The sequence below is a fragment of the Camelina sativa genome, chromosome 13, assembly GCF_030686135.1.
Source record: "Camelina sativa cultivar CO46 ecotype springtype chromosome 13, ASM3068613v1".
Classification (NCBI taxonomy): domain Eukaryota; kingdom Viridiplantae; phylum Streptophyta; class Magnoliopsida; order Brassicales; family Brassicaceae; genus Camelina; species Camelina sativa.
In genome coordinates, this window is record NC_141892.1 from 4,941,997 (window position 1) to 4,969,994 (window position 27,998).

At 38.2% G+C, this 27,998-nt stretch overlaps 5 protein-coding genes and 2 pseudogenes across 8 annotated transcripts; 3 read left to right on the forward strand and 4 right to left on the reverse strand.

The window, feature by feature from the left end:
- Nucleotides 1–1,473: 1,473 nt before the first annotated feature.
- On the reverse strand, nt 1,474–3,023 carry LOC104735275 (uncharacterized). 2 transcript variants are annotated; one of them, XR_015577556.1, is made up of 3 exons: nt 2,681–3,023; nt 1,951–2,002; nt 1,474–1,804 (listed from the first exon to the last, which is right to left on the reverse strand). XR_015577556.1 is itself a non-coding variant. In XM_019234751.2 (2 exons), the coding sequence occupies exon 1, from the start codon at nt 2,911–2,913 to the stop codon at nt 2,692–2,694; it is 222 nt and encodes a 73-aa protein (XP_019090296.1). In that variant the 5' UTR covers nt 2,914–3,023; the 3' UTR covers nt 1,685–1,804; nt 2,681–2,691. The 2 variants fall into 2 exon arrangements, 1 of the variants encoding a protein (XP_019090296.1); XM_019234751.2 differs by lacking the exon at nt 1,951–2,002 and having other exon boundaries at nt 1,685–1,804.
- Nucleotides 3,024–3,536: 513 nt separating this feature from the next.
- Nucleotides 3,537–5,542, reverse strand: LOC104735276 (UDP-glycosyltransferase 92A1 pseudogene; annotated as a pseudogene). The gene has a single exon (XR_015578425.1). The product of XR_015578425.1 is annotated as a UDP-glycosyltransferase 92A1 pseudogene (transcript).
- Nucleotides 5,543–5,939: 397 nt separating this feature from the next.
- On the reverse strand, nt 5,940–8,730 carry LOC109128331 (IRK-interacting protein). The gene is made up of 2 exons (XM_087482077.1): nt 8,201–8,730; nt 5,940–7,614 (listed from the first exon to the last, which is right to left on the reverse strand). Exons 1-2 carry the CDS (start codon nt 8,423–8,425, stop codon nt 6,145–6,147), a joined length of 1,695 nt encoding a protein of 564 aa, XP_087338203.1. The 5' UTR covers nt 8,426–8,730; the 3' UTR covers nt 5,940–6,144.
- A 2,526-nt stretch (nt 8,731–11,256) lies between these two features.
- On the forward strand, nt 11,257–12,786 carry LOC147929216 (uncharacterized). Its single transcript, XM_087482409.1, has 3 exons — nt 11,257–11,587; nt 11,641–12,336; nt 12,627–12,786. The coding sequence occupies exons 1-3, from the start codon at nt 11,257–11,259 to the stop codon at nt 12,659–12,661; spliced, it is 1,062 nt and encodes a 353-aa protein (XP_087338535.1). The 3' UTR covers nt 12,662–12,786.
- Nucleotides 12,787–18,610: 5,824 nt separating this feature from the next.
- LOC104735278 (uncharacterized) lies at nt 18,611–22,948 on the reverse strand (annotated as a pseudogene). Its single transcript, XR_015577636.1, has 18 exons — nt 22,820–22,948; nt 22,624–22,720; nt 22,476–22,529; nt 22,341–22,381; nt 22,229–22,262; nt 21,981–22,068; nt 21,366–21,457; nt 21,185–21,259; nt 20,661–20,752; nt 20,442–20,571; nt 20,222–20,311; nt 19,991–20,056; nt 19,762–19,853; nt 19,569–19,634; nt 19,390–19,453; nt 19,202–19,290; nt 18,987–19,113; nt 18,611–18,848 (listed from the first exon to the last, which is right to left on the reverse strand). The product of XR_015577636.1 is annotated as an uncharacterized LOC104735278 (transcript).
- A 125-nt stretch (nt 22,949–23,073) lies between these two features.
- LOC147929217 (uncharacterized) lies at nt 23,074–27,932 on the forward strand. The gene is made up of 5 exons (XM_087480501.1): nt 23,074–23,153; nt 23,361–24,237; nt 24,340–25,143; nt 25,278–25,753; nt 25,933–27,932. Exon 5 carries the CDS (start codon nt 25,943–25,945, stop codon nt 27,506–27,508), a length of 1,566 nt encoding a protein of 521 aa, XP_087336627.1. The 5' UTR covers nt 23,074–23,153; nt 23,361–24,237; nt 24,340–25,143; nt 25,278–25,753; nt 25,933–25,942; the 3' UTR covers nt 27,509–27,932.
- LOC147929218 (uncharacterized) lies at nt 23,465–24,984 on the forward strand. Its single transcript, XM_087482410.1, has 4 exons — nt 23,465–23,802; nt 23,888–24,030; nt 24,086–24,237; nt 24,340–24,984. The coding sequence occupies exons 1-4, from the start codon at nt 23,465–23,467 to the stop codon at nt 24,982–24,984; spliced, it is 1,278 nt and encodes a 425-aa protein (XP_087338536.1).
- Nucleotides 27,933–27,998: the final 66 nt, after the last annotated feature.

Here is a 27,998-nt window from a genome sequence, read left to right on the forward strand (position 1 = left end):
TATTATATATCAATATACATATATATATATATATTCATGGGCATGTCCATTTCTATTCAAAGATGTCTTCATTTTCAAGGTAAGCGAATGTTGTTGTATTAAATAAATTGTGGACGTATATATTGTATTAATAATAAATCGACGTGTGTCATAACCCTTTTTTGCGTTATATGAGGCTTAACGAGCAAGAAGTTTTGCTTCGGCTTCACACAACCACCTCTCGCGCACCAACACGTATGCTTGAAGAAATCAAATTATTGTAATGAAGAAAATATTATACTCCGTTATCCATATATTTTATATTCTTTTTAAAAAAAAAAATATAAACGTGTGTCATGATTTTTTAACTTCTCGATTTAAACTCATATCATATGATTCTAGTATATTAGTATCTTTAGCCCACCCATCCGCAAAAACAAAACTTTTTATACAATCATAAACAAAACATCCATCGATAAAGTACAAAGGAAGTTAGAATATTGAATCTTGAACATGATCATTCCTAATGTAGAAGGCCAAAGGTCTTAGCTAGCTTTTAGGGGAAACATTAAAACACCCAAATGCGAGATTTCATTGATCGAAAGTTCAGAATCAAGGTCTATAAGCACCACGTTCCGCTATTCACCACCCCAAAAAGGTGATCACTTTTCATCCAAGCTCTCATCTAACCATTTGGTTCATGATATTTCAACCTTCTTATTGCAATTTAAACTCACAATTTATCAAAATCTATGAAACTCATCCTCTACGTACTCTTTACAATTCTCTTTCGTAATATAGCCCAAGCCCCAAGGACGCCAAAAAACTCTGCAAAGTTGGCAAAACAAGAATTATATGTAACCAAACAGTAAAAATTTATATAAGTTTTTTTTTTTTTTTTTGCGATTCGTATATCAAATTGTTATTTTGTACTCAAGTCACTAGATTGAAATTTGGATGAAGGAATCGCAATGTACAAAAAATATTTAATTTTGAATATAAGTTTGCGATAAGAAAATAAAATTGACTAAAATTTTAATTTATAATTTATAAAATACTTTTTAGTAATAAATTTCACAACTAAGCTTTATATGGAGTTTTACTCTTGAAATCTATGAATTTAACTCTATGCTCTTGAAGACACGACAGCTAAATCTAACTAGAAACCGTTAGTGTAACTCTAAAGTCTAAATACATAAATTAATCGCATTTAAAAGTAACGATACAGTAGTGTGAGGTTAACAACTGTAGAAGTGTAGGGTCATCATATGTGTATTGAATCCTGCTAATAGTGATAACGGAAGCCTCAAGTTTATTTATTCGAATGATTATGCATATACGCAATATATCATTGTCTTAAATGAAGACAAAGTGGTTACTAATTAGTAAAGCAATTATCACCCATGAGAACAGAGCCCCAAATAAAGGAAATTAACAAACTACCATTCAATCAAAGCATTAGCTTAAACTTGAATCTTACTTTACAGGGTGATGTATCTTAACCTATAATTTTTTTATATATGTCTTATATATCTATATTCTTTAGAAGAAAAAAAAAAACAAAAACAAAAAATAGATAAATAAAGTATTACTCACTTCAGGGTCTATCTTTTTGGTGACAAAATCTAATTGGTTAATCATTATGCATTATTGCATTACATGAAACTTTTGGTTACGCTTGTTTTCTGATTAAATTGTCTTTGAAGAAACACAGAGGAAATGGACTTGTTGCTCTTTCAGTTATTTCACAATCGGACAGTTCCAAATCTTACATTACCAGCAAATAAGGACATTTGATATCGCCAAGTAGTTGTTGTCTCATGCTCTTGTTGATCAGAGTTGCACCCAAAAAAAAAAAAAGTGAAATATTCAGTGCAACCAAAAGTCATGGAAGAAGTGTTAATAATTTCATGCAATGATTAGCTGTTAACAGCTTTTAAAAACTTTGGCATTTCTTAAGCTGTATCTGACCTTTTATTGTATTTGCTTTGAAGCGGTGTTATATTCTCTTTCGTAAAATATTCTAAGATAATAAAATGAAAGACGTCAAAATAAAACAAAAATTTGCCTTCTCAGCATCACCTACGAACAAACCTACAGCTAAATCGCGTCGGCCACGACGGCTATATATCAAATACAGTAAGTCAACACAAAGGAAAAAGTCAATTGGGTAATAATACTTCTTCAACTGCAACTTCTTTCAACAAAAAGTACCAAAGATAAAATGTAGTAGGGCACCACTAAGGTTTTCTTTTTTTGTTAATGGGGCACCACTAGTTTAATGAAACTCATTCATATTTCCAAACAACGATTACAATTTTTTGTTTACTTTCTTTTTGTTGCTGCGGTTAAAGCACAACGATTTACAAGCTATACATTCAATAAATTAAAGCCAAAATGAATCAGTAACTTACTACATTAACGGACTATAACTTAAGCTATGCTAAGATGATTCAAAATTCCAACCCAAAACTAATTGTTTACAAAGTCACCGTACGTGGGTAAACCTTAACAAAGTTGTAATCCGATAGTTTAAGTCGTGAACCTTAACACAAAGTTCTTCATTGGTCTAAAGAAAGAGACTATTAAAACTGGCCATTAGTTTCAAACGTTACATCAAAAATCGAAAATAAAACAAAATATAGAAAAAAAGAATAGTGAACATATTAAAATAAAATAATACTCAGAACAATTCACGTACTGCACTTGCGATCATCGACCATAAGCTGCAGAATCTGAATCTGTAACGGGAGGCGGCGAGAAATAACGGTAAGGAGAATAGGTTGTGGGAGGACTTGGAGCTTTGTATTTGTAATGAGGGAACTTATGATTTGATGATGAGACAGAGGAATAACCATAGGCTACTGCAATCATGGTGATGACGACCGTGAGAGCCATCAGGAATATGAGGCGTGTCGGCCATGAACGTCTCATCTTCGGGATCGGAAAAGAGAGATTGATGAAGTTTTAATTCGTTTGGAAATTTTTTTTAACTATATATATAGAGATTAGAGAGAGCAATAATTCTTTTGGCGTCTCATAGAATAGATAGAATTATTATATAGGCAAATAATTATTTTTAACAAGTCAAATGTGTTGGTGTTATAATGTGGAATCTAATAAACACGGCAACTTCTTTTTTTTTTATTATCTCCTAGTGCTACTTGTATTGGGATAAGTTTGACTAAAATTCGCAGAGAAATATGTAAAAGGTGAAATCGTCAAATTGGATTATGTATTAATTACGAGAAACTAATTTGCAGATCTAGTAAACAACAGAAAGATACGGGTACATCTTTCTAATGTTTATCCTGCGGTATAAATTAGATTTTTTTAAAAAGGAACTAACGTATATTCTATCGAATATATTAATTATTGTTGTTTTATTTGACTCTTTATTTTCTATTTTATTATTTAGACTATAATTTTGTAATTAATTTCAAAAAGAAAACAAAGATCATCCCCCCCTTATTACACAAATCTTTAGATATATTTAAAAAAAAAAAAAAACGAAGAGTACATACCAAAACCGGTATGGATCTCATCTCTCTATGAGCTTTGTAAACATCACCTTGAATTATCAAAAAGAAAGAAGAGTGTTTTATCAAAAGATTAGCTCCTCTATCACAACACTTGTATGGTATAACTACCGGTCATGTTTATTCAATTTCCCAATATGTAAGATGTTTATATAAACCATCTAATGTCTTAATTCTTCTCTTTCTTGACGATTGCTTGACCAAGAAACTCTTCCAAACCAATGACAGACGATCCACTAACTCCATCTTCCATTGCTCTCCTTACTAGTTCATTCACCTCTTTAGCCTTTTTCCTGATCTTTTCCCCTACGTCAGTCTCCTCCATCACCAAATTGATCTTAGAAACAATCTCATCACATTTAATATCACATCTCTTCCCACGGGCCACCTCAACCGATACCCCAATATGTTTCTCCAACAATATCGAATTGAAGAATTGCTCGGCTGCCATGGGCCATCCGAGCAATGGCACACCGTGGCTAAGCGATTCGAGTATCGAGTTCCATCCGCAGTGACTCAAAAACGCACATGTTGCCTTGTGTGACAATATATCAACCTGTGGTGCCCATCTCTTCACAATCAATCCTCTTCTTGATCTTGTCATTCTTTCCTCAAACACTTCCGGTAAATACTCATTCACATCAAACTCACTCTTCACTTCCACACCTATCGGCGGCCTCACGACCCATATGAAGTTCTTCTCACTACTCTCTAATGCCATAGCCAGTTCTAACATATGCGTTTTAGAAATCAAGTTCATTGAACCAAAACATACGTAGACAACTGAATTGTCCGGTTTTGAGTCAAGCCATGCCTTCACAGCTTCCTCTGTCGACCTTGACCCCGCCTTTTTGTCCCGAGAATGCAAAACCGGCCCCACCGACCAAACCGGAACACCGGTTATTCTACGAAAGTAGGATAACCCAATCTGGTCGATCTCCGCAACCGTGTTGAACAAGAATCCATCGAAATCAGACCATCCTGGTATATTCTTTTTCATGAAAACAGACCAATCATCACTTCCGTCAGCTTCTAACATGAAAGAGTTCAATTGAGTTTTCTCAATCTCCCCTGCTTCAGGGAAATCACCTAAAAGAAACTGATCTTGTTTGGTTTCTTTGTGAGGCAAGTTTAACCATATGGATCTATAGCAACCTAACCCAAAAGCACCAGCGGCACTAAAGATCACGGAACCAACACCAATTTCTTTACAAACCTTACCGATCCAACCCAAGAAGAAATCACCTATCACCACAACCGAGCTCTGGCCATCATCTTCCTCCTTCAAGATCTTCATCACCAGGTCTCTAAAGGGCTCACGAAGCGACCTAGAAGCTTCAAGAAGGCTGATAACGAGAGAGTAAGGAAGAGCATCGAAATTCTCACCGTCGTGAGGAAGGCCGTGGTCAGAGCTGTTGAAAGGTAACTCGATGAGACTTATGGAAGAATCATGCGGAAGATTGGAGCGTATCTTGGGGATGTTCAAAGGAGTGTTGACGATAGAGATGATGGTTTTGGCTGCTCTGTTGTTCTTCTTCATCATCTTCTCTATACGAAGTGCTAAAGCTACAAAAGGGATGATATGGCCTTGACCCATGAAAGGGAACATCACGATTCTCAGATTTCTTGATTTAGCGTCCGCCATTGCTGAGAAAAAATTTGAGATTTGGGGGTTTGATACTATTGCCGTATCGATAACGTTTCAGATTCAGACAAGAGAAAATGTGTTTTTGCTCTGACAAGAAAAGACTTAAAAAAGAGTAACAAGATTGACTGAATACATTTATTCCTTTGTAAGACACTTTTTAGGGAAGGGGGGATTTGGTAAAACCACTTTTTTCTTCTTTTCATGAAATAGTGGTTTGTGCCGTTGGCTTTTTTTTGTTGTTGTCTCTATTTTTTTGTCCTCATATTGTGAAAACCCTGATGAATTTTTACAAATTTAGACATGCGTTCGTTGAATTTATCTACTTTAGAAAGAGTATATTCATTGTATCAAAAAATTTAGGCATGTAGTTTTTTGTTATTATTATTTTCTGTCTAGAAAAAGTTAGCCACTCATTGAATTAAGCTTTTTATGTACCAATAGCTAGATGCCGGTCAAAATGGTTATGGACATCGTTCTATAGAATAAAGGAGATCCTCTAATATAGGTTTGTTTTAGGCCACATATACAACGATTGAAAAGAAAAGAAAAAGTGATGGGCCTTTCTTCCCAATCAATCTAATAATACTTGTTGTCCTCACATTTCATGAACCTTTCAGCCTATGTGTCTTTGTCTCCTTGTATCAAGTGCTCACTTTCTCCTTCTAAATCAAAGTTTTGCTGTTTTAACTTTTTGCCAGTGAAAAGATAAGCAATTTGGTTAAGTTAAAGAACCAAATTGGTTCGGTTATAGAAAAAAATGAAGCAAAATATCCTTGAAAACTAGTATTTGACAATAATTAAAAGACCTATAATAATTCTTAACAAGAATTTAACATTAACAAAAAAAAAATTCTTAACAAAGACAAAATGTAAAAGTACTACTGAAGCTAGGTAGAAGAAACACTAGACGAGGTAAACAATGAGAAAAGTTAATTAAGAACTAATCAACTATGATTAGACTAGACTCTCTTCCGACTTTTAGCCCATTGACTTGTACCTGCAAAGAACCTTACATCTCAAAACCCTATCTTGAACATAAAACCCTGGCATCACCATAACCTTAACCCGTGCCGGTCCACGGGACGATGCTGATCTTTGCCTATCTGCACCCATGTCTTCCATAAAACTTGATTCAAACTCTCTGTTGTCATTAACTCTCAAGATCCCTAAAGCTGGATTAAACGAGAAGGCAAGCAAATGAAGCAACCATACACATTTTGCAGCCACAAAGAATGCTTGAAGCATTTGTTCAGACCAAGGTCTTGTCCAATTCAATGTTGTAATGATCAAACTCATCTTCTCATCGCAGAATCTGCTGAACTCCTCGCTATAGTATTTTGTACCCTTCTTCAATACCTCGTTCCAGCTCAAGTTTCTCAAGGAAGCAAAGGACGCAAAATTCGCTTGTCGATCTTGTTCAGGATCAAGCAACTTCGGCTTACCGTTCTTCTGGAAAACGCAGTTCTCGAAGTCTTGGTATACTGATTGGCTTATGATCGCTTCTAAGTGGTACTGAATGATTCTGGAGTACTTAGAGGTGAATGTTAAGTTGTGGGGTTGTAGGAGAGTGTTGATGTTACCAATTAAAGTCGAGTCTTCTTCGTCGATCTCTAAAACTAATGTTTTTAAGAATTGCTTTATCGACAATCTTGCTTCCGATACAATCTGCAAGAAACCTTCAACCATCACTTCTTCACTCACTGGCATCTCTGAGTTCTTCTTCCCTGCGCTTCTTCCAACATTGTTCTCCTTTGACACTACTTCTGTTGCTTCTCTCAGAGCTTTCTTTAAATTGTCACAGTAGCTTTCCAAGTACTGAAGCTTCTCACTTAACTCTCCCAATGATGATTTCATCTCTGAGACTTGTGTTAACGCAGCGTCTCTACTTCTGGTTGCTTCTATCAATTCTCTCTTCAACTTCTCAACACCCAAACCAGAATCCTTCAACACCTCAGAAACTTCCTCTGATTTCTCAGTTCTACTAGGGGAATTAAAGATCGAGTTACTCTTTTGCTTCTTCTTCAACTTTGGGAATAACCAAGACATCACTCTTCCTCCACGGTTCCTTGGCTGAGAAGAAACAACAGCCGAGTGTGAATCCGTCAAGGGCACAACAAGATTAGAGTTCTTCAAGCTCTTGGTATCAAAACCTCTCTGTTTGTTGTAATCATTGCAAGAAGAGACCGACCTAAAGTCAACCGAGCCGCAGTTGCTTCTACCGGAAGTATACAAATGTAACGGTGGGGATCTGAGAGCGTCCGACATAGTGTAAACATGATGGTGAGAATCTTGATGAGGCACTACAGTCTTTCTTGAAGTAGAGGTTTTGTAAGAATCAGAGAGATAAGTATGTCTCACGTCTTGATCTTCATCTCCATCTTCATCCCAAGTCTCAGATAAAGTGAGATTCTTGTGATGAAATGCCGACACAGGCCCATCCTCATAGCTCTGTTTCAAAGACACCAATAGACCAAAAAAAAGTTAGCATAGAAAATTTGTGTAAGGTGAAAAAGCACAGTAACTTTTGTCCAAATTTCACAACAGTGTGTCAGCTAAAAACAAAAAACCAAAAGCACAGTGGTTCAACCAAATTCAGGTCTTTTCTGTTTTGTCTTTTATACTTTTAACACTTAAACAGTTGTTAAATTATTAAAGGGCCTAACTAAATTATATAATGTATACTTGATTCGAAACAATGAACCGCTTGTGAAGAAAGATCCAGAACAAGCAACGACATGATACAAAAATTTAAGAAAGATAGTGTAATCTAAATTCGATACTGAAAAAATGCAATAATTAACGAGCTCTGAACCGGATTTAACCAAGTAAATCTCGGGTTCGAGGAAATTCTATTAAAAAAAAATGTTTTTTTAAAAACTCCAAAAGCTTTTGAACAAAACCCAAATTCCCATACATAATGTCGAAAAATCAATCAAGTTAGACACAAGAAAAAGTGGACAACGACATGATGGGAACCAAGAAGCATATGATATATCGAGACTAGGAGAACAGAGAGAGAGAGAGAGAGAGTTACAGGAGTGAAAACAGGGTAATCATAAGCAGAGAGGTTAGTAGGGAGAGGACGAGAAGCTGGTGAAGCAGCAGCAGAAGAGGAAGAAGGGCTTCTGAGACTGTAATTATTAGAGGATGGGCTTGACTTGTACATTAGACTGGCTTGAAGTGCTCTCACCTTCACTCCATTTGCTATGGCCTCTTCTTTATCTCTTACCTTGTTCATTCTTGTTTCAGAAGATGCCATAGTAGAACAAGAACAAGATTAGAAGAGATGAGAGGGATGTGACACAAAAGAGAGAGAGAGAAAGAGAAGAGATAGTGAATGCGATTGTGCTAGGAGAAAGGTGTGATGAGGATGATGTCTCTGTGTGTGTGAAGAAGAGAGAGAGAGAGAGAGAGAGAAAATCCAAAGAATGTTCTGTCTTCCTTCTCTTAAAAGGACTGATAGAAAGAACGCATGTGAAGGGCAGACACAGACCCATTTTTATGTTTACGATAATACCCCTTCTTCTTTTCATTTTCTTCTTTATTTTACAACACTTTTTCCATATGATTGTTCCTTATTTAATCCACCACTATGAAAACATATCTCCACTGTTTTATGGTTGTTATTAATTGCAAATCCAAATGTTTATCTGAGACAGTTATTTTCTAGAAGTTTTAATGGTTTAACATTTTTGTTGGGATATATAGATTACTACATTTATTTCCATCCAAACCTCTACTACTAAAAAATATATATATGCAAGAGAATCTGCTTTGTTCTTACTGGAATTCTATTAGTAAATAGTATATACTGTTGGTTGGTTCCTTTTTTTTTTAAAAAGGAAAATATATTTATGATAAACTTCATATATTTAAACTAAGAAAGTAGGAAAATATAAACTTAGGAATAAAATCTATTTATGATAAATATGTACAAGTAAGCATTAAAATTATTATACAGAAACAAAAAAAATGCTAGATATTGAAAATAAGGATTTCAAATTCTGTGTACTTAGAAGAATTATAGGTTTGTTGGCAAAAGAAAAGTCATATTCTAAAATTAAGTTTAGGGAAGGGATTTCAAAAAGGATAAATGATTAAAAATGTCTTTCAAAAATAACACATTGTTGATTGGAAAATACATCAAGGATCACCTCATTGTTACAAAATCTATAGCAACCAGTTAGAGACCTCAAATTAAGTCAACATCAATTTGATAATATTAGAAGAATGGGTAAACTAGAAAAAAAGATAAGCCATGCCTTAGTTAAAAAAAAAAAAAAAGCTAGGATGACTCTCTGACAAAATCAGTTTTTGTTTAGTAGAAGATAGAATTCCGTGTGGGACTGATCATTTCTTAAGAGTTGTTTTGCAATAATGTTGTAAAGTCGAGTTGTTTACATCAGCCAAGAGAAGAAGTCAAGAAGCTAAGAACTTTTTTAATAATTTTATGATGAGAAAATCATTGTTAGTAAGTAATTGTGCTTAACTTTCAAAACCAAACCCACCAAACCCATATATATATAAAGTACAAATAGCCTAACCTAATAAAGTGTTTTGAAAAACCATCCACATGCGTTAAAGCATGTAAATGCCTTAGGGCATTATTAGTGGAAGTTACTAAGCAAGTGACTCATTGATAAAAAATTAATATAGTGATGAGAGAGAAGAAAATAAGGAAAGAATCGATGCTCAGATTGCTATGGCAAGAACCGATACTCTCAAATAATTAACAGCTGTCATTCACATATTGGTTACAATTAATAAAAGATAATAAATGAATAAAATAATAATTTTTTTTTTTTAAAGTAACGTGAGAGAGTTACTGCCGGTAATGATGGTCTTATAGCCTTTTTGCCTTTTTGCCTTTTTGCCTTTTCTTGCGAGAATGAACCGGGGCATTTGTTTCTTCGTACACTTCTTGGTTACCATTTATATAAGGTTTATCGTTTCTAAACATATTTCTTTCAACAGTCTCAAAATGTTATCCATAGTTTTCTAGATTCTTGAAGATGATGTTACTAGAACAAAATATATATAAAAGCATATATAGAAAACTTTACAGGTAAGTTTTCTATAAAAATCATCATTGTTGTGTTTTGGGAATGTTTAAGGACACATTTGTGTGGCATGCAAGCCAAAAGATCGACTATCATCATGCCTATGGATATCTAGTGATCAATAATTTTGCGATTAATTAATAATAATCATAATTAACTTGTAACCAATAATACAGAATACTACCAACAAAAAAAAGAAGTAAAGAATATGAATATGCTTTACAAATGGCAGGGGACGTTCACAAGTCCAAAAGAAACAACTCAACAAGAGGATTCAAAGAGAGAGGATTATTCAACTCTCCATAATCATGCAGTTTCGTGTGAGAGCTCTGAACCCCTGGAAAGAGACGAGGGGGTAAGTTAATGAAATCCCTAGTTAAGACACACAAGATGGGAATTGACCACAGTAGAGCAGCATATAATTGTAAGAAATAATCAGTGGATAAATAATTCAGTTCAATGGAGAACATGTTAAAAATGAACAATAAGAGACCAGATTTTTGAGGCAAAAAAAGAAAAAGAAAAAGGGAAGTTACTGATTTTGTTTGGAGAGCCTCTCCGCACGTTTGGCATCTAGGTACTCAAGCTCGTGAATTAACCAGGCAGCTGTAGCAACTGCCAACGCCATGATCGTAGGTACGACGCGTGTACCAAACCGTCTTCTAGAAGTTACAACTGCAGCAACAAGAGCCTTGGTTGACTGAAACACTATTAGATTTAGGATGGATATGAATCTTCTATCTCCTATATTCTCGTAGTTATGTTGCTATCGTATAAGCTTGGCAACTGTGTATATATACCTTGTGAACATATTGAATAGAACAACACACTTACATTCGTACATCAGAATATTACATAGTATCAGAGCTATAAGACTCTGTGACCTAATTTCTTTCACAAATCACGCCGCCACCGCCGTTGTTTTATTAACAACCACCGTCGCCGCTAAATCTCTTTCAAACTCTACTACCGTCGTTGCTCTCTTACAACCGTCGTCGTCACAAATCTTCCAATCTACAACAACTCTACTATGGCAACTCCTCCTCAAACACAAGTGGTCGTTACACCACCACCATCACCGTATCAACTGAGTTCCTCCAACAACCCAGGAGCGTTGATCTCTTCCGTGATTCTACAAGAAGACAACTACTCCGAATGGGCCACTGAATTACGAAACTCGTTGCAGGCTAAACATAAGCTGGGTTTTGTTGATGGATCTATTCCAAAACCTACCGCTGAACCTGACCTGAGCTTGTGGCGTGCCGCGAACTCTATGATTGTGGGTTGGATTCGGACCTCTATTGACCCGAAACTTCGATCCACCGTGTCCTTCATCGACGAGGCTTCAACGCTGTGGGAAAGTCTTCGTTCCCGGTTCTCAGTTATCAATGGTGTTCATAAACAAGTTCTTAAGACAAGATTGCTGGATGTAGACAGAACGGTCAGTCCGTTTCGGAATATTTTGGTCGTTTGTCGAAGTTATGGGAGGAGCTGCAGAACTACAAAACCGGCTGTGCATGTACTTGTGTTGCGGCTCCGGGTATTGCTCAAGAACGAGAAGAGGACAGAATCCATCAGTTCCTGTTTGGTCTAGATCTTCCTCGTTTTAGCAATATCCGATTGACCATTACTGGTGAAGACCCCAAGCCGCCGCTTACTCAAGTCTACTCTCGGGTTATTCGGGAGGAACAAAATCTCAACGTTGTGCAACCCAAGGAACTTGTCAAAACAGAGGCGATTGGCTTCAACGTGACAACAAAGGGTTCTCCTCATGCTGCTGCTGTTTTGGGTCCTCGCTTCCGTGATCGATCCTCCTTGTCGTGTACGCATTGTCGACGCCAAAGACATGAAGCATCTGAGTGTTTTCAACTACATGGGTTTCCTGACTGGTATTTTGACAACAATGGTGGCTCTCGACCAGATAACAAAGCCCCCTCCAATCGTCCTGTTCAGCGAGGCGGACGCCCAACAAAAGGCGTTGGTCGCGGTCGAGGTCGGGCCAACAATGCTCGCATCGTTTCTTCTAGTCAAGGTGGTAACAATCAGATAACGCAACTCATCAACTTGCTTGAAGCCCAGCGTTCCACCACTTCTTCCGAAAAATTGTCGGGTAAAACTCATTTGTCTGATGTTGTTTTAGATACAGGCGCCTCTCATCACATGACAGGCGATATCTCTCTTTTGGTGGATGTCTTTGACATAATTCCATCACCTGTTACAAAACCTGATGGACACCCATCACGAGCAACCAAATGTGGCTCACTTCCGTTGAGCTCCGCTTATTTACTCACCAACGTTTTGTTTGTTCCTGATTTCAACTGCACCTTGATATCAGTTTCGAAACTTCTCAAGCAAACTGGTTCCATTGGGATTTTTACTGACACTCTTTGTTTCTTACAGGACCGTTTTTCGAGGACTTTGATTGGAACGGGTGAAGAACGTGAGGGAGTGTACTATTTTACGGGAGTGTTGGCTGCTCGGTCTTACAAGGCATCATCGAGTTCAGAGGCGTCTAGTGTGTTGTGGCATCATAGGCTTGGCCATCCTTCCCCTGGTGTTTTAGTTTCTTTAACCGAATGTGTTGATTCCCCTAGGAATCTTGAGGTTTTAAAACGTTGTGACATTTGTTTTCGTGCTAAGCAAACACGTGATGTTTTTCATGAGAGTAATAATAAAGCAACAGATTGTTTCTCTCTTGTTCATGGTGATGTATGGGGTCCTTATCGTAGTCCATCTACAACCGGTGCTATGTATTTTCTAACATTGGTTGATGATCACTCTCGTGCTGTATGGACGTACCTCATGTCCGCTAAGTCAGATTCAAAATTTTTGTGCTATGTTTGAACGTCAATTTGGAAAACAAGTCAAGTCTTTCCGCATTGATAACGGTACTGAATTTATGTGTCTCTCTTCATACTTTCAAGAACATGGTATCATTCACCAAACATCATGCGTTGATACTCCTCAACAGAACGAACGCGTAGAACGCAAACACCGGCATATTCTCAACGTTGCTCGTGCATGTCTCTTTCAAAGTCATATGCCTGTTAGGTTCTGGGGGGAAAGTGTTCTCACCGCCACTCATTTAATAAACCGTACACCGTCATCAATATTACAAAACAAGACTCCTTATGAAGTCTTATTTGGCCATCGTCCGTCTTATGATATGATTCACACATTTGGCTGCTTGTGCTACGCTCATCATCGGTCTAAGGATAAAGATAAGTTTGGTCCTCGCAGTCAAAAATGTGTCTTCGTTGGCTATCCGTATAGCAAGAAGGGATGGCGCTTGTTTGATCTTGATACCAAGAAATTTTTTATCAGCCGCGATGTTTGATTTCAGGAGGATATTTTCCCGTTTCTCCAGCATTCGTCGTCGGTTTCTTCGCCTCCTCCCCGCCACCACCACCAGTCGTGGTTGCTGATGACTGGGAATCGTCGTCTTTCCTGCCACCTGTGGCTACACCACCTATACCTCTTCAAGAGGATTCTCCTGTGTCACCTCCTACGTTAACACCCGTCGTAACACCAATTCCTTCTTCGGTTTCTCCTGATACGGAGAGCTCCGCCTCGCCTTCCTCATCTCTGGTACCCTCTCCTGTTATGGACCCGTCGGATGATGAGTCACCATCTACACCTGGTTTACCAGAATTATTAGGAAAGGGCCAACGCAAGAAGTTTCTCTCTATTTTGCTTAAAGATTTTGTCGTCCCTCCAGTACACTCCTCTCACGTTCTCGCTCCTACTGAATCATTGTCCTCCTCTACGGTCTCTGGTAAGATACTCTATCCCATCTCGCAGTATTTATCTAATGAGGGTTTCTCTGCAAACCACATTGCTTTCATGGCAGCAATTTTGGACAGCCACAAACCCCATCACTTTAAAGATGCGATTATCATCAAGGAGTGGTGTGATGCGATGCGCAAAGAAATTGAGGCACTTGAGGCTAATCATACATGGGATGTCACTGATTTGCCACCAGGGAAGAAAGCCATTAACAGCAAATGGGTGTACAAGTTGAAGTTTCACTCTGACGGTTCTCTTAAACGTCATAAAGCCCGCCTTGTGGCCATGGGTAATCATCAGAAAGAAGGTGTCGATTTCAAGGAGACTTTTGCTCCGGTTGCAAAGATGACAACCGTCCATTCTCTTCTTGGTGTGGCTGCTGCCAAGAACTGGGAGGTTCACCAAATGGACGTTCATAATGCGCTCCTTCATGGGGATCTTGAGGAGGAGGTTTACATGAAGCTACCACCGGGTTTCAAGTCCAGTGATCCGAATAAGGTGTGTCGTCTTCATAAATCATTGTACGATCTCAAGCAATCGCCTCGTTGTTGGTTCTCTAAGCTATCCGCTGCATTATGCAATTTGGGTTTCAAACAAAGCTATCAAGATTACTCCTTGTTCACTTTGATTCATGGGGATTTAATTCTGCATATTCTCGTCTACGTTGATGATTTTGTCATTGCTGGAAATGATTTGGAAGTTCTTAACAAGTTCAAGGAGCAGTTACACAAGTGTTTTCATATGAAGGATCTTGGCAAGCTGAAATATTTCTTGGGACTCGAGGTTTCGCGTGGTAAGGATGGGTTCTGTTTATCTCAACGGAAGTATGCACTGGACATTATTAATGAGGCTGGGATGTTAGGATGTAAGCCAGCTTCGACTCCAATGGAACCCAATCATAAGGTTGGTTCGGTAAAAGGACCAGTATACACAAATCCTGACCAATATCGTCGTCTGGTTAGCCGTTTTATATACCTAACCATCACTCGTCCAGATTTGAGTTATGTTGTGCACATTCTTTCCCAGTTCATGAAGAGTCCTCTTGTTGCTCATTGGGAGGCCACTATTCGCTTGGTTAGTTATCTCAAAGGAAGTCCTTCTCAAGGCATTTTCCTACGGTCCGATAGTACTCTCACTCTTACTGCTTATTGTGATGCCGATCACTCTGCCCGTCCTCGAACCCGACGTTCACTTTCTGCATACGTTATTTATTTAGGCGACTCTTCGATATCTTGGCGTACCAAGAAGTAAGATACAGTGTCTAGTTCGTCGACCGAAGCTGAGTACCGCGCCATGGCGTACACTCTTAAAGAGGTCAAGTGGTTGAAGGGCTTAATGGAGGATCTAGGGGTTGCTCATCCTCAACCTATTCCATTCTACTGTGAAAGTCAGGCGGCCATACACATTGCCGCTAACCCGGTTTTTCATGAGAAGACGAAACATATTGAGCGTGATTGCCATCAAGTTCGTGATGCTGTTCAAGCTAAGCTGATCACTACTAAGCACATTTCCACGACGGACCAAGTGGCCGATCTTCTCACCAAGTCGTTGTCGGCGCCTATTTTTCAAACTTTGTTGTCCACGTTAGGTGTCCGACATTTCGTGCCACCAACGTGAGGAGGGGTATTAGATTTAGGATGGATATGAATCTTCTATCTCCTATATTCTCGTAGTTATGTTGCTATCGTATAAGCTCGGCAACTGTGTGTATATATACCTTGTGAACATATTGAATAGAACAACACACTTACATTCGTACATCAGAAAATTACAAACACCAAACCAAAACAAACACATATTAATATGCATCCCGTTTCTTAAGGAAGATGGAAAGTTCAGAGTAAATTAAGGTACGAGCTGCTATAATAACTCTTCGGAATCGATCCGCCACTTCTCCAAAAAACATTGGTCGATAATTGAGTGTCCAGAACGTTTCAGTTGCACCTTGTTTCGTTTGTGTTGTTTCATTCAAGAGGCACTAAGTATGAAGAGACACAAGTCATTCTGTTGTAGTGTCTATTTGTTTTCTAAATAAACCAAATCTAGTCTTGATAGTTGATATACATAACAAGGTTCAGATAAACAAATGTTTCAGTTTTGTTCCTTTATCTTCCATAAAAGAGAAGAGACAAAGGCCTCTTACTCTGTGTTCTTCCTTCTTTCTCTCGACAATAGTCTAACAACTTGTGTATCCCAATGATAAAGAATACGGATATGCTTTACAAATGGCAGAGGACGATCACAAAGTTCAAAAGAAAGAAGAGAATTCAAAGAGAGACAAAGGGACAAAAACATTCAACTCCCCAAAATTATGCAGTCTCGTGTGGCTGGGGCTCTGAACGCCTGGAGAAACATAGGAGGGGGCCGGGTAAGTAATGAAATCCCTAGGATAAGGACACACAAGCTCACTCACATCCATCGGAATTGAGCATAGTTGTAAGAAATTGAGCAATGGATAAACAATTCAAATTCAATTAATAAGAACATGTTCCAGTAAAAACTGAAGAATAAAAAAATAAAAAATAAAAAATGCGAAGTTACCGCTTTTGTTCGGAGAGCTCTTGAGCACGTCTGAAAAAGAGGAAACAGAGAAGGGGTAAGTAATGAAATCCCTAGTTAGGACACAAAAGCTCACATCCATGCGAATTGACCATACACTTATAATGAAATAGTTGGCTGATTTAGAGCATTTACGACACACACACACACACACACACACACAAAAAAAAAAACTACGCAGCATATAGTTGTAAGAAAATAAAATGAGCAGTGAACAAATAATTCAGTTCAATGAGAACATGTTATAGCAAAAATTGAACAATAAGAGACAAGATTGAGAAGTTACCGCTTCTCTTCGGAGAGCTTCCAAGCTCGTAATTAATTAAGGCGGCTACAGCAAAAGATGACACGCCGATAAAAGGTACGAAGTATATGATCCTCTGTCTCTCTGGTTTTTGAACTGCTTCAGCAAATTCCCGAGATGACTGAAACACCAAAACAAACCAATCATATTATATGCATGCAGTTTCTCAAAAGGGAGAGGAGAGTGTGCAAGATGGAAATTAAGGTACGAGCAGGCTGCTATACCTTTTCAAAATCCTCCATCCACTGTCTATGTCTAGCGCTGGTACCAAATGAGAGGTCTTAATTAGTTTCCGAATGTGATCATACAAGGCATTGAGAAAGACAGAATAAAAAGATTGGCGACAATACCTATTCATGGCAAGAAACTTGCTCAAATCGCCTCCTTATATTCTAACTCGGGCTTGGGATCAGGAACAGCCTTCAAAGAAAGGAATAAGTTAGAAAGGAGTTGGGGCAATTTTTGCTTATATCAAAACCACACAACAACAAAAACAACCTCAGAGTTTCAAGGTTCTGTCTGAACCAATAGTAATCAATCATTACATTACCTGAGGACTTTTAGATTCAGCTTCAAACTTAAGCCATTTTGAATCTTTAGTCAGATTAGAAAACTTGCGACGATCAATGAAGCCGTTTGAGGAACGAAAACCTCGAGGCTTGATGACGGAAACTGCCGACCATGCCGCAAATAGAGTCAGGCGCTTCGATGCCATCGTGATCGAGTATAGAATATTTTTTTTGACCTAGACGACGACGGGAATCTATATACTGTATATATCCTAGGGCTTTGATTTCTCATTTATTGGGTTATTATTATTTTTTAAATAGTTACTCATATGTTGCATGGAAACTCTTTTTGAGATGCGTTTCTCGTTTCTGAAATAGAAACGTTTCAGAAATGGAAACTCGGAAACAAGTCACAGAAACATGATTCCTAAAAATCTCTGTTTGGAAACACGATGGAAACTCCGTTTCCATTTTGGAAACGCGACTAAAACTCTTTTTTATAATTTAAAATTTTAATAAATAAATAATTTGAAAATATAAGTATTCATGATACATATAATGAAAAACAAAATAATATAATTAGTAGCTTAAAAGTTAAAATCCCTAAATATATGGAGATGCTGGTCAAAAAATTGATTTTGAACGTTTATTTTTTTACAGTTTTACTTTTTACTAAACTATTTAATATTTCTGTTTTGAATTTGTGTTGTTTTAGATTTTTTTTAATATGTTTTTTATGTTTGGAGACTTATTATATCTATATAAATATATATATATATATCTGTATAGACATATATATATATATACATTTCCTACACGTTTCCATTACTTAATTTTTGAAAAAAAATCGTTTCCCGTTTCCAAAATGTTTCGTTTCCGCGTATCCGTTTCCGTTTCCATGCAACCTAGCTCCTTCACCACTCTTATTTTTATTTAACCAACCTCTCTTATTACTCTATCATCATGAATTCTTATGTTATGGAGTGCAAAGCTATGCTATTCAAGAGCCTTTTCAAATGTGATGGGTATACTCTTTTTGGAACACCAACTACAGCGTGATCAAGTTCTGGAAGTTTCGGGGGTAACATGATGATTCCAACATTACAAGCTTCTTCCCATCATAAAAAATCTACTACATTAATAATGTGAATTCCACTTATTGCTTTACACTAACTCGTCAACATCATTGTTAATTGTTTTGATTCGTACTGTTTTCTGGACATAAATTTTGCAAAATAAATATAAAACAATGGAGCATTAATTTTCAATGTGATGATGAGTATACTCTTTTTGGAACACCCATTTTTAACCAAAACTTATATTATTCATACTTAATCTCGTGGATGGTTTCTATGTTACAACAGCCTAAGCTCAGTCAAGCTCGTACATGTTACAATTCACCTTCTACAGTTTCTCTGATGTAGATGAGCAATGCCTCTGCGCGATCAGCAGCAAAGACGAATTCTGCAGAATCACCATTTCCATTCAGATTGTGACTTATCTTTATTATTTGACACTTTTGTCTTAGTATGATGCAGAATGCCAAATCATGGTCCTCAAGACTAAAATTACTTGAAAGATAATTAAAGCAAATTTGAATACCTGAGTTCCAGCTACGATCATACCGTTGAGAGGATGTGCAGCACAACCTGTGACAGTTTCAGACAATGAAACAAACTTGTTACTGTGATTACACTTGTCTTTCTTCTCATTTCTCTGTGAATCCTCACTGCAACAATATATTAGCAATATCAGGAATGTAGCTACTTTAGAGAGAGCATAAGATTATATATCAGGAGTTTTCAAGAAATCCTTACTCGTAGTCAACGTGACAAGGAGACCTGGAGCTTGGATGAAAATCAAGAACATGAATCCCTTTCTCGCTCATGGACCCAACCACATAAATCTGCAACATGAATCATATAACTTTGTATAGAACAGGCCAATTAAGATCAGAAAATCTTCACTTATGACAGTTAATGGTAGTACAAAGCGCAGGGCTTACAGATGATGTTGGCAGCCATGATGCTTTCCGCAATATTAAATCAGCTGAACTGTTGGAACCATCCCTAAAGAACCAAAATCCAATACTCTTAAGCTTCTTTTTTTTCCAATTGTTGATCAATGTAAATGCTTCTAGTTACAGATTAAGCTTGAAGTTCTTGAGTTTGCTTATTAACTTACAACCAAGCTGGAGGAGGGCAATGTACATGAGTAACTTCAGATTTATATATGTCAAGAACACCGGACCTGCACTAGAGATATCCACCACAAGAAAAATGATAAATGACAAAAAATCAACGTAACAAGATGAAAGTGATATTTTGTTTAATCGTTTTTCCAAAATGAAATGAGCTATTATGAAAGAATGACTTACCAACCATCGTCAAGGTGAAATGCAAGTTGATGAGGAGATGATGGGTTTACATCGATGGAATGGATTTCCTTGGGAACAATTTCTGACTGTGCCTGCAAAGGATTTCAATTTGAGATTCAAACTGTTTCGAGGCCACATTACAAATTCTCATTAGTAAAAACCAAAGAGGCAGAACAAGGTTGCTTGAAAGATGGCACAAATGAGATGCAAAACAAAAGACAGAACTTACCTTAAGAGATGGAATCTTCTGCAGCATCGGTGCAAGATGTAGAGATGCTAAAGGCAAGTGGCTCATCTGAACATTACCAATGTTAAAACGTGATAAAAAGAATACATGTTTTGCAGAGCCAGAGAACACGATTACACGAGAATGAAGGTAAATTCATGTAGATGTTACAGATGAAATATAGTAATAATATACTGTCATAGCCAATTCCAGCTCGCCCCTTGTAAGACTTACCTCTTTGCGGCTCTGAAAAGCAGAAGAGCTTCTTCCGCCACGAAGGTCCCATATATGAATGATTCCTTCTTTACCAGCTCCAAAAATAGTCTACATGGTAGATGAAAGAAACTCAGTCTAAAACTTTGAGGCCTAACTGAATTTGAAACCAAAGTCTTACTGCAATTTCCATGATCAGAAGAACTTTATTGGGCTTGGGGATATCTTATTATATGATTACCTGATTATCCACATATATCTGAATACTCTTGATTGAATCATATCTGTTTGTTGAAAGTTCAATGCATGGTGACACGCCTGCTCTTCTATCCCACACATGAACCATACCAAGTGTATCTGGAGAAAATATTCTGCATAAAGAGCAAATGCAGAAAAATTGCTGAAGAAAGTAGGTACAAAAGAAGCTATAATTTTGTTTCCATCCCAGGGAGCTACAAACCTTGAATCGTCATCAGTACTAATGGCAACATCAGATAAACCTCTATGAATTTTGCGGCCAATAATCGAGAGCTTCTGTCTAGTTTGCAATTCCTGAATCACAATTAAAACGACAATTGAAATGTGGGTGGAAAGATATGAATATTTAGCAGGGGTAGCCTAAGTAGCGCAGACTAAAACTTAATGATAAGTCTTACCATGGCCATCTCAGTGGCCGTTTCATTTTCAATAGAAAATTGTCTGGCATTTCTTATAATCGTGATGGGAACAATACATACACTAATTGGTATATCCGCTAGTTTCTTAAAACCATGTTGGAAAGGAAAACTTGCTATGCCTAAGATAGAAACACGGCGATACATCTGTGTTCTTGTTTCAAATATACTATAAAACATAAACTGAGCTTACAAGAAGACTACCTAAGTGATGACGATGCGGTCATATTGGTTGGAACCAGAAACAGTTGTCAAAAAACCATAAAACTGATATCCATGTGATCTCAAAGTCATATGTTTTAAATCATACCTCAGTTGGTTTGGGAGACATGTAACTGATATCAAAGATAAGCACTTTATCATGTTTCCTCGATGTGCAAGCTACCTATAGGAACTGTAATTGCTCAATAAAAATGTATTTCAAATGAAGTTTTAAGAAAGAGTTAAGATGTCATGGGCATTGTATTGTCTATTGAGTATTGAGCACATACCTCATTCTGGTTTGAAGGATTCCATCTAGCGACATCGAAACCCAGACGAAAAGACGAATGCACAACATGCTTACTTTCATCTTCCGCAGAACCTATTATTGACGACTCAGTAAATTACTCATTCAAAACTGTAATGAACAAAGGTACAAAAACTTGTATAAGAAGCATAATTATGAACAAACAAACTATATAAGGTATGATCCAGCAACATCATGACGATGAAAAAATATTATATACCTTACTCATAGACTCAAGTTAAAAAATTCCACTGAAAACTGGTATTCAAAAAATGTGAACTTTATTCTCTGGTACAAGACACTTAAGTATACAGAGTATTTAAGACTATGAAGGTTGTTTAAAGTTGTCAAAAGAAAAAACTTCACAAATATTGAGGAGTTGTATACCATGCCAACATAGATATAAAGTTCAAAATTATAATGCAGCCACACTTGGGTGAGGGTTTGGGCATTTGGCTGCAATCTATTTGAATATATGGAGTGAATGCTTAAACTAAACCATGGAATTCATTCCAGCTCAGAACCAAAGAGAGAAGCAAACTTAAAGAGACACATGTACGTTAATAATAAACAAAATGAGCAGAGTTCAAAGCTTCACCTGGGCCAACCTTACTCTGGCAATATAGAGTTTCAAAGTCATGCACCGTCAAGCATCCTGATTCTGTAACTGACACTATGTATATACCCTGGAAACAACACTTTATGCTAAGAAATGGTAACACACACACGAGGACTCGAGACATCCTAATCTTTCAAGAGTTCACAGACATAGAACAGAAAATGATCATATGAAATTGGACATCCACGGTAAACAAGACTCTAAAGGTCTTGCTGAGGAGGACTCACCTGGTTATCAAACTCAATTCCTGCAACGCCTCGCCTAGGAACCACATAGGGAAGAGTCAGAGTGAAAGACCAATTGAAAGCTATGTAAGTAGTAGCAACAACAGAGTCTTACATTGGAGGTGTCGAGGAATGCTGGTGATGGATCTCCACCATCTGAAATACAAAACTCTTTAGCTCTCAGACAAAATACTCCACAAATTAATTAAAAACACTTAATAACTTCACAAAATAAAATAAAAAATCGTACATGGGTTCGGCATGGCTCGTCGTTCACATGATAAAGGTGAGAAAATTTCCCAATCTTAGCCACAAGAAACAAAATTCACCAAAAATGTCAAATCTAACGAAGAGTTCAATCTCATGATAAAGCAACAAATTAGAGAATAAAGTAAAACCTCCGAGTAGGAATGAGCAACGAGAGTATAGAGTTCGTGTCGATAAGCTGACTCTAATCGTCCGTTCAATTCGATTAAAGATCGTTTCCATGGCCGCCTTCCATAAAAATTGAGTAAATTAAACAGAAGACAACGCCAATTTTACAAAAAAAAAAGAAGATAAGGGGAAACAAAAAACCCTAGTAGATCGATTTACCTGACTGTAGTTTTAGAATTTTCCGGCGACGATTCCGGCGAAACCAAGTATTTCTCCATTGATTTGCCCCTCCGACCAACTCTTAATTTTCCCGCCACAGTGAGTGTTAAAAAGGAGGGAGACCGAGACACTACTAACCTAAACCCATTTATCTTAAAAAATATACTATAAGCAAGCCCATTTACAAAAGGCCCATTAGTAAACTTCGTTCACGATACGATTTATTATTCGTGTCTCCTTGACTTCCAAGCTTTAGGTCTCGAAGTCGTTGTTCTCAGCTTTCTTCTCGATCTCACGGCAGTTCTTGTTGCGGCGCTGTTCGTTATCGTCTCAGGTATGGTGCTTCTTAATTATCTTTCTCTTTGTGGTTTTTTTCTTCCTACGATCTCTTTAATTTCTCTTTCTCAGCATTTATTTCCGCCTTGATTAACCTTGAAATTTTGACCTAAATCAATCTGATGTTTAGGGTTTCTTATGATTTTGATATTCATGATTTTCTGAATTTGATTTTTATGTTTTCTTATGTTTTTTTCGGTTGCAGAAAAATATGTCCAGTTCAAATCCAGTTCAAATCAAGGTCCGGATGATGTATCAATCATTGATCCACCTCCAAAAATCAGAATTCTTATTGAGAATATTGCACAGATGGTTTCCAAACTGGGGATCGAGATGGAGAAGAAGGTCTTGTTGGCTGGGAAGGGGGATCCAAGATACGACTTCTTGAGGACATCAGACGGCCCTTATCACGCATTTTACAAGCTCAAGCTTACTGAATACCGTGCTCGGAATCAAGAAGATGGATCAGCTCAGGATGTCCAACCTGATGCTCCAGCTGCTGATGAGTCTGTTCGTGTTGTTATGGTCCCTCCATTATCGGCCCTGCGTTACCCTCTAGCACCACACAGGTTTTCATTGAAAGCTCCCGAAGGGATCACGCTCTTGCAACTTGGTATTATTAAGCTCACAGCTCAGTTTGTGGCTCGGTATGGGATGTTTTTTCTGGCGGAATTGGTGAAGAGAGTGATTATGAACCCTCAGTTTGAGTTTATGAAAGGAAACTGATGGCAGGCGTGATTATTTCACACACCTCGTTGTTGCGTATTCGAGAGTGTTAAACCGTTCCCAAAAGCTGAGCGAGAGGGGTGCTGCTTGTATGGAGTACCTTCTTAATGGTTTTTTCGATCAACTTCAAATGAAAATGGCGGCTAGGAGTAACTTGCATGCTTTTGCGGGTTGTGTTGACTATTTTGCTTACATGGAGAATAGAGATCTCTCCTGCTTACGCGCCATTACCTCAACACCTTTCAATGATGTCGCTAAACCCACCGCCACAATCCCAGCCTGATGTGCCTGTAGCACCTCCACCGGGACCAAGTGATCAGCTTCCACCCCCTTCTATGGAGCAGTTGAATAAACCGGTAACGTTTTCTCCCCACTCATATTTTTAATGTTTCCTATGATTTGATATTCATGGGAATTTGATTTGGTATTTTTTCCTATATATGTTTTTCTGGTTGTAGAAAAAGTTGTCCAGTTCAACACAGAGTGGTTTCCAACCGGGGAAAAACATTTCAAACCAAGCTCGGGCGGTTGTAACAATCTTTAAGCCACGTCCAGATGTCGCAATTATCATTGAGAAAACGGCACTTTTAGTTTCCCAAGAGGGGTTGGAGATTGAGAGGCTGATCAGGGACTGTAATGCTTGTGATACGAGATTCGGCTTCTTGAGGAGCTCACACCCTTGTCACGCAATTTACCAGCAGAAGCTTACTGAATACCGTAAGTGTGTAGTTGATGCACTACCCGATCATAGGCCTCCTCCATCCATGGGTAGGATGATGCCTCCAGGACCTCATAGTATTGCATTGATTAGACCTCCTGAAGGGATGACGCTCAAGGAACTTGGTATTATGAAGCTCACAGCGCTGTTTGTGGCCCGGTATGGGCTGTATTTTTCGTCCAAATTGATTAAGAACCCTCGTTTTGAGTTTATGTGGAAAAGTGATGATCCTAGGAGCTTTTTATTAACTCAGCTTGTTTTTGTGTATGCCCGAGTAATTATGCATTTCCAAGAGATGAGCAAGAAGGGTGCTTTTATGGAGACTGTCCTTGATGGTTTTTTCGAGCTTCTTCTTCAATTGGAAAAACAAGAGGAGGGAGTGTAGATGGCTATGAGGGATGTGCATGCTTTTGTGGGTGGTGTTGACTATTTTTCTCTCATGGAGGTTGATGAGTCTTCTATGGGGATGATGCGACCACTACCAGAGCCAAAGAGACAACAAATGGACGAGTACTTGTTCTAGAGGACCTATATCTTGCGTGGGGTAATGTATTCTTCCACTCTTAACGTCTTTTTTTTTTTTTTGTTTCTTTATTCTGATTTGACTTGTATGAAAGATGCTTAACATGCCTGTTTTCATCTGCCACATAACCTATTATTGATGACTATAATGAACAGATCGGTACGTACAAAAACTTGGCTGAAGCATATAGTATGAGGAAACAAACTATATATTATTAACCGTATGGTCCGACAACATCATCGTCATTGTCATTGATGTTTAAAATTAAAATCTTATATACCTTACTCTCATTAAGGAATTCCATTGACGACTGATTTAAAAAAAAAATGATTCAAGTTTCATATATCTTCCTCCCCAAAAATTAAGTCGGTCTAATTACTAATTATCACCGACATTATAAGCCCAATTAATAAAGGCTCATTCGAAAGCTGTAATAATTAAAAACCCTAATACTAGTTTCGTTATAATTTACTACTAGCCTACGCATAAGGGCTTAGTTAAATTATTTTGGAAGGAGGATCTTCTTCGTTTTTCCTTGACTCCCAAGGTTTAGGTCTCGAAGTCATTGGCGCTCAGCTTCTTCTCGACCTCACGGCAGTTCTCGTCGCGACGCTGTTCATTCTCGGCTGAGGTTCGGGGCTTCCTATCTCTCTCTAAGTTGTTTTTTTTTTCTCTCATACCTATATTAGGTCTTAAAAAAACTGATAATTTGGAGAATCTGATTTTGATATTTCTTATGATTTGATAACTGATATATATGGTGTTCTGAATTTGATTTGAATGTTTTCTTATGTTTTTGTCTGGTTGTAGAAAGAAAAATATGGATGTAGCAATCATTGAGCCACCTCCAACACTCAGAGATCTGATTGAAAGAACGGCACGTTTGGTTTCCAAAAAGGGGATGGAGATGGAGAGGAGGATCATGTACTGTAATGAGTCGAATCAAAGTTTCAACTTCTTGAAGGCAGCAGATCCTTTTCACTCGTTTTACCAGCTCAAGCTTACTGAATACCGTGCTCGCAATCAAGAAGATGGATCAGCTCAGAATATCCAACCTGGTGCTCCTGCTACTGATAATGGTGTTCGTCTTTATATGTTTCCCCGATTGTCGGCTCTGCTTCACCCTCTACCACCTCACAGATTTTCATTGAAACCTCCCGAAGGGATCACGCTCTTGCAACTTGGTATCATTAAGCTCACAGCTCAGTTTGTGGCTCGGTATGGGATGGTTTTTCTGGCGGAATTGGTGAAAAGAGTGATTATGAACCCTCAGTTTGAGTTTATGAAGGAAACTGATGGCAGGCGTGATTATTTCACACACCTCGTTGTCTCTTATAAGAGAGTATTAAGCGAGAGTTATGATAGGTGTATGGAGACCCTTCTTAAGGGTTTTTTCGATCAACTTCAATTGGATTTGCATGCTTTCGTGGGTGGTGTTGACTATTTTACTCGCATGGAGAATGGAGATTCTTCTGCTTACGTGCCACCAACTGCTCAACACTTTTCAATGATGTCGTTGAACCCACCGCCACAAATCCAGCCGCCTGGTATGCCTTTAAAGTTGTCCAGTTCGACGCAGAGTGATTTGCAAGTACTGGGGCAAAACTTTTTAAACCAAGCTCCGGCGGTTGTAAAAAACATTGAGCCTGTTCGTTTCGTCGTCGCAAGTACCTGCGGCTGCGGCAGCCGCATGTGTTGTTGTTCGTTTGGTTGCCGCAGGTGCTTGCGACAAGACGCTGCGGCGAACGCTGATTCTAATTTTGGACGTCGATTAGTTGCGGCGATCAAAAAAGTTGCGTTTGCCGCAGTCGCTGCCGCTGTCGCAGCCGCCTGCGTCAGACAAACGAACACGCTCATTAAGCCACGTCCAGATGTCGCAGTTATCATTGATAAAACGGCACTTTTGGTTTCCAAAGAGGGTTTGGAGATTGAGAGTCTGATCAGGGACTGTAATGTGGGTGATACAAGATTCGGCTTCTTGAGGAGCTCGCACCCTTGTCACGCAATTTACCAGAACAAGCTTAGTGAATACCGTGAGTGTGTAGGTAATAACAATGCACTAGCCGATCACGTGACTCGTCGATCCCTGGATTGGGGTAAGGAACCCAGAAATATTGCATTAGTTAGACCTCTTGAAGGGATCACGCCCAAGGAACTTGGTACTATGAAGCTCACAGCGTTGTTTTTGGTGCGGTATGGGTCGTATTTCTTGGCCGAATTGTTGCCGAGAGTGGAAATGAACCCTCAGTTTGAGTTTATGAGGGACACTGATGGTACCAGATACTGTTTTTACATTCAGCTTATTCGTGCGTATGGGACTGTATTACTGCGGTCCCAGAAGACGAGGAATGAGAGGAGTGGGTGCGTTTATGGAGACCGTTCTTAATGAGGGGGGTCGAGCGTTTACGTAGACCGTCCTTAATGGTTTTTTCGAGCTTCTTCAATTGGAAATGCAAGAGGAGGGAGTGGAGATGTCTATGAGGGATGTGCATGTTTTTGTGGGTGGTGTTGACTATTTTGCTCTCATGGAAGAATGATAAGTCTTGTATGGGGATGATGCGACCACCACAGGCAAACACACAAAAGTTGGACGAGTACGACTTTGTGTAGAAGACCCTGTTTCTTGCGTCCTGTAATGTTTACTTCCACTCTTAACGTTCTCTTTTTGTCTTAATTATTTTCCCTCGCCTTTATTAGCTAGTCCATAGTTATCTAAAAAGGGGAGATACAGTAATGACCCAATCCAGTTTTTTAGAAAATATATTGACAATGCAAAGCTAATGAATAATTCAGTTTGCCGGAAAAATAAATGAATATTTTCATCTCCTTTCTATCAAATTAAATTCGGTCTAAGAAATTATAATGGACAGACATTG

Coding starts and splice junctions, on each gene's coding strand:
- LOC104735275 (XM_019234751.2), bottom strand. CDS start 2,913: ATGAGACGTTCATGGCCGACACGCCTCATATTCCTGATGGCTCTCACG.
- LOC109128331 (XM_087482077.1), bottom strand. CDS start 8,425: ATGGCATCTTCTGAAACAAGAATGAACAAGGTAAGAGATAAAGAAGAG. Junction 7,615..8,200: donor ATTACCCTGTTTTCACTCCT/GTAACTCTCTCT, acceptor TCTTTGAAACAG/AGCTATGAGGATGGGCCTGT.
- LOC147929216 (XM_087482409.1), top strand. CDS start 11,257: ATGGCAACTCCTCCTCAAACACAAGTGGTCGTTACACCACCACCATCA. Junction 11,588..11,640: donor GGCTTCAACGCTGTGGGAAA/GTCTTCGTTCCC, acceptor CAAGTTCTTAAG/ACAAGATTGCTGGATGTAGA. Junction 12,337..12,626: donor TTCTTCCGAAAAATTGTCGG/GTAAAACTCATT, acceptor TGTTTCTTACAG/GACCGTTTTTCGAGGACTTT.
- LOC147929218 (XM_087482410.1), top strand. CDS start 23,465: ATGGTTTCCAAACTGGGGATCGAGATGGAGAAGAAGGTCTTGTTGGCT. Junction 23,803..23,887: donor ACAGCTCAGTTTGTGGCTCG/GTATGGGATGTT, acceptor AACTGATGGCAG/GCGTGATTATTTCACACACC. Junction 24,238..24,339: donor TGGAGCAGTTGAATAAACCG/GTAACGTTTTCT, acceptor TTCTGGTTGTAG/AAAAAGTTGTCCAGTTCAAC.
- LOC147929217 (XM_087480501.1), top strand. CDS start 25,943: ATGGATGTAGCAATCATTGAGCCACCTCCAACACTCAGAGATCTGATT.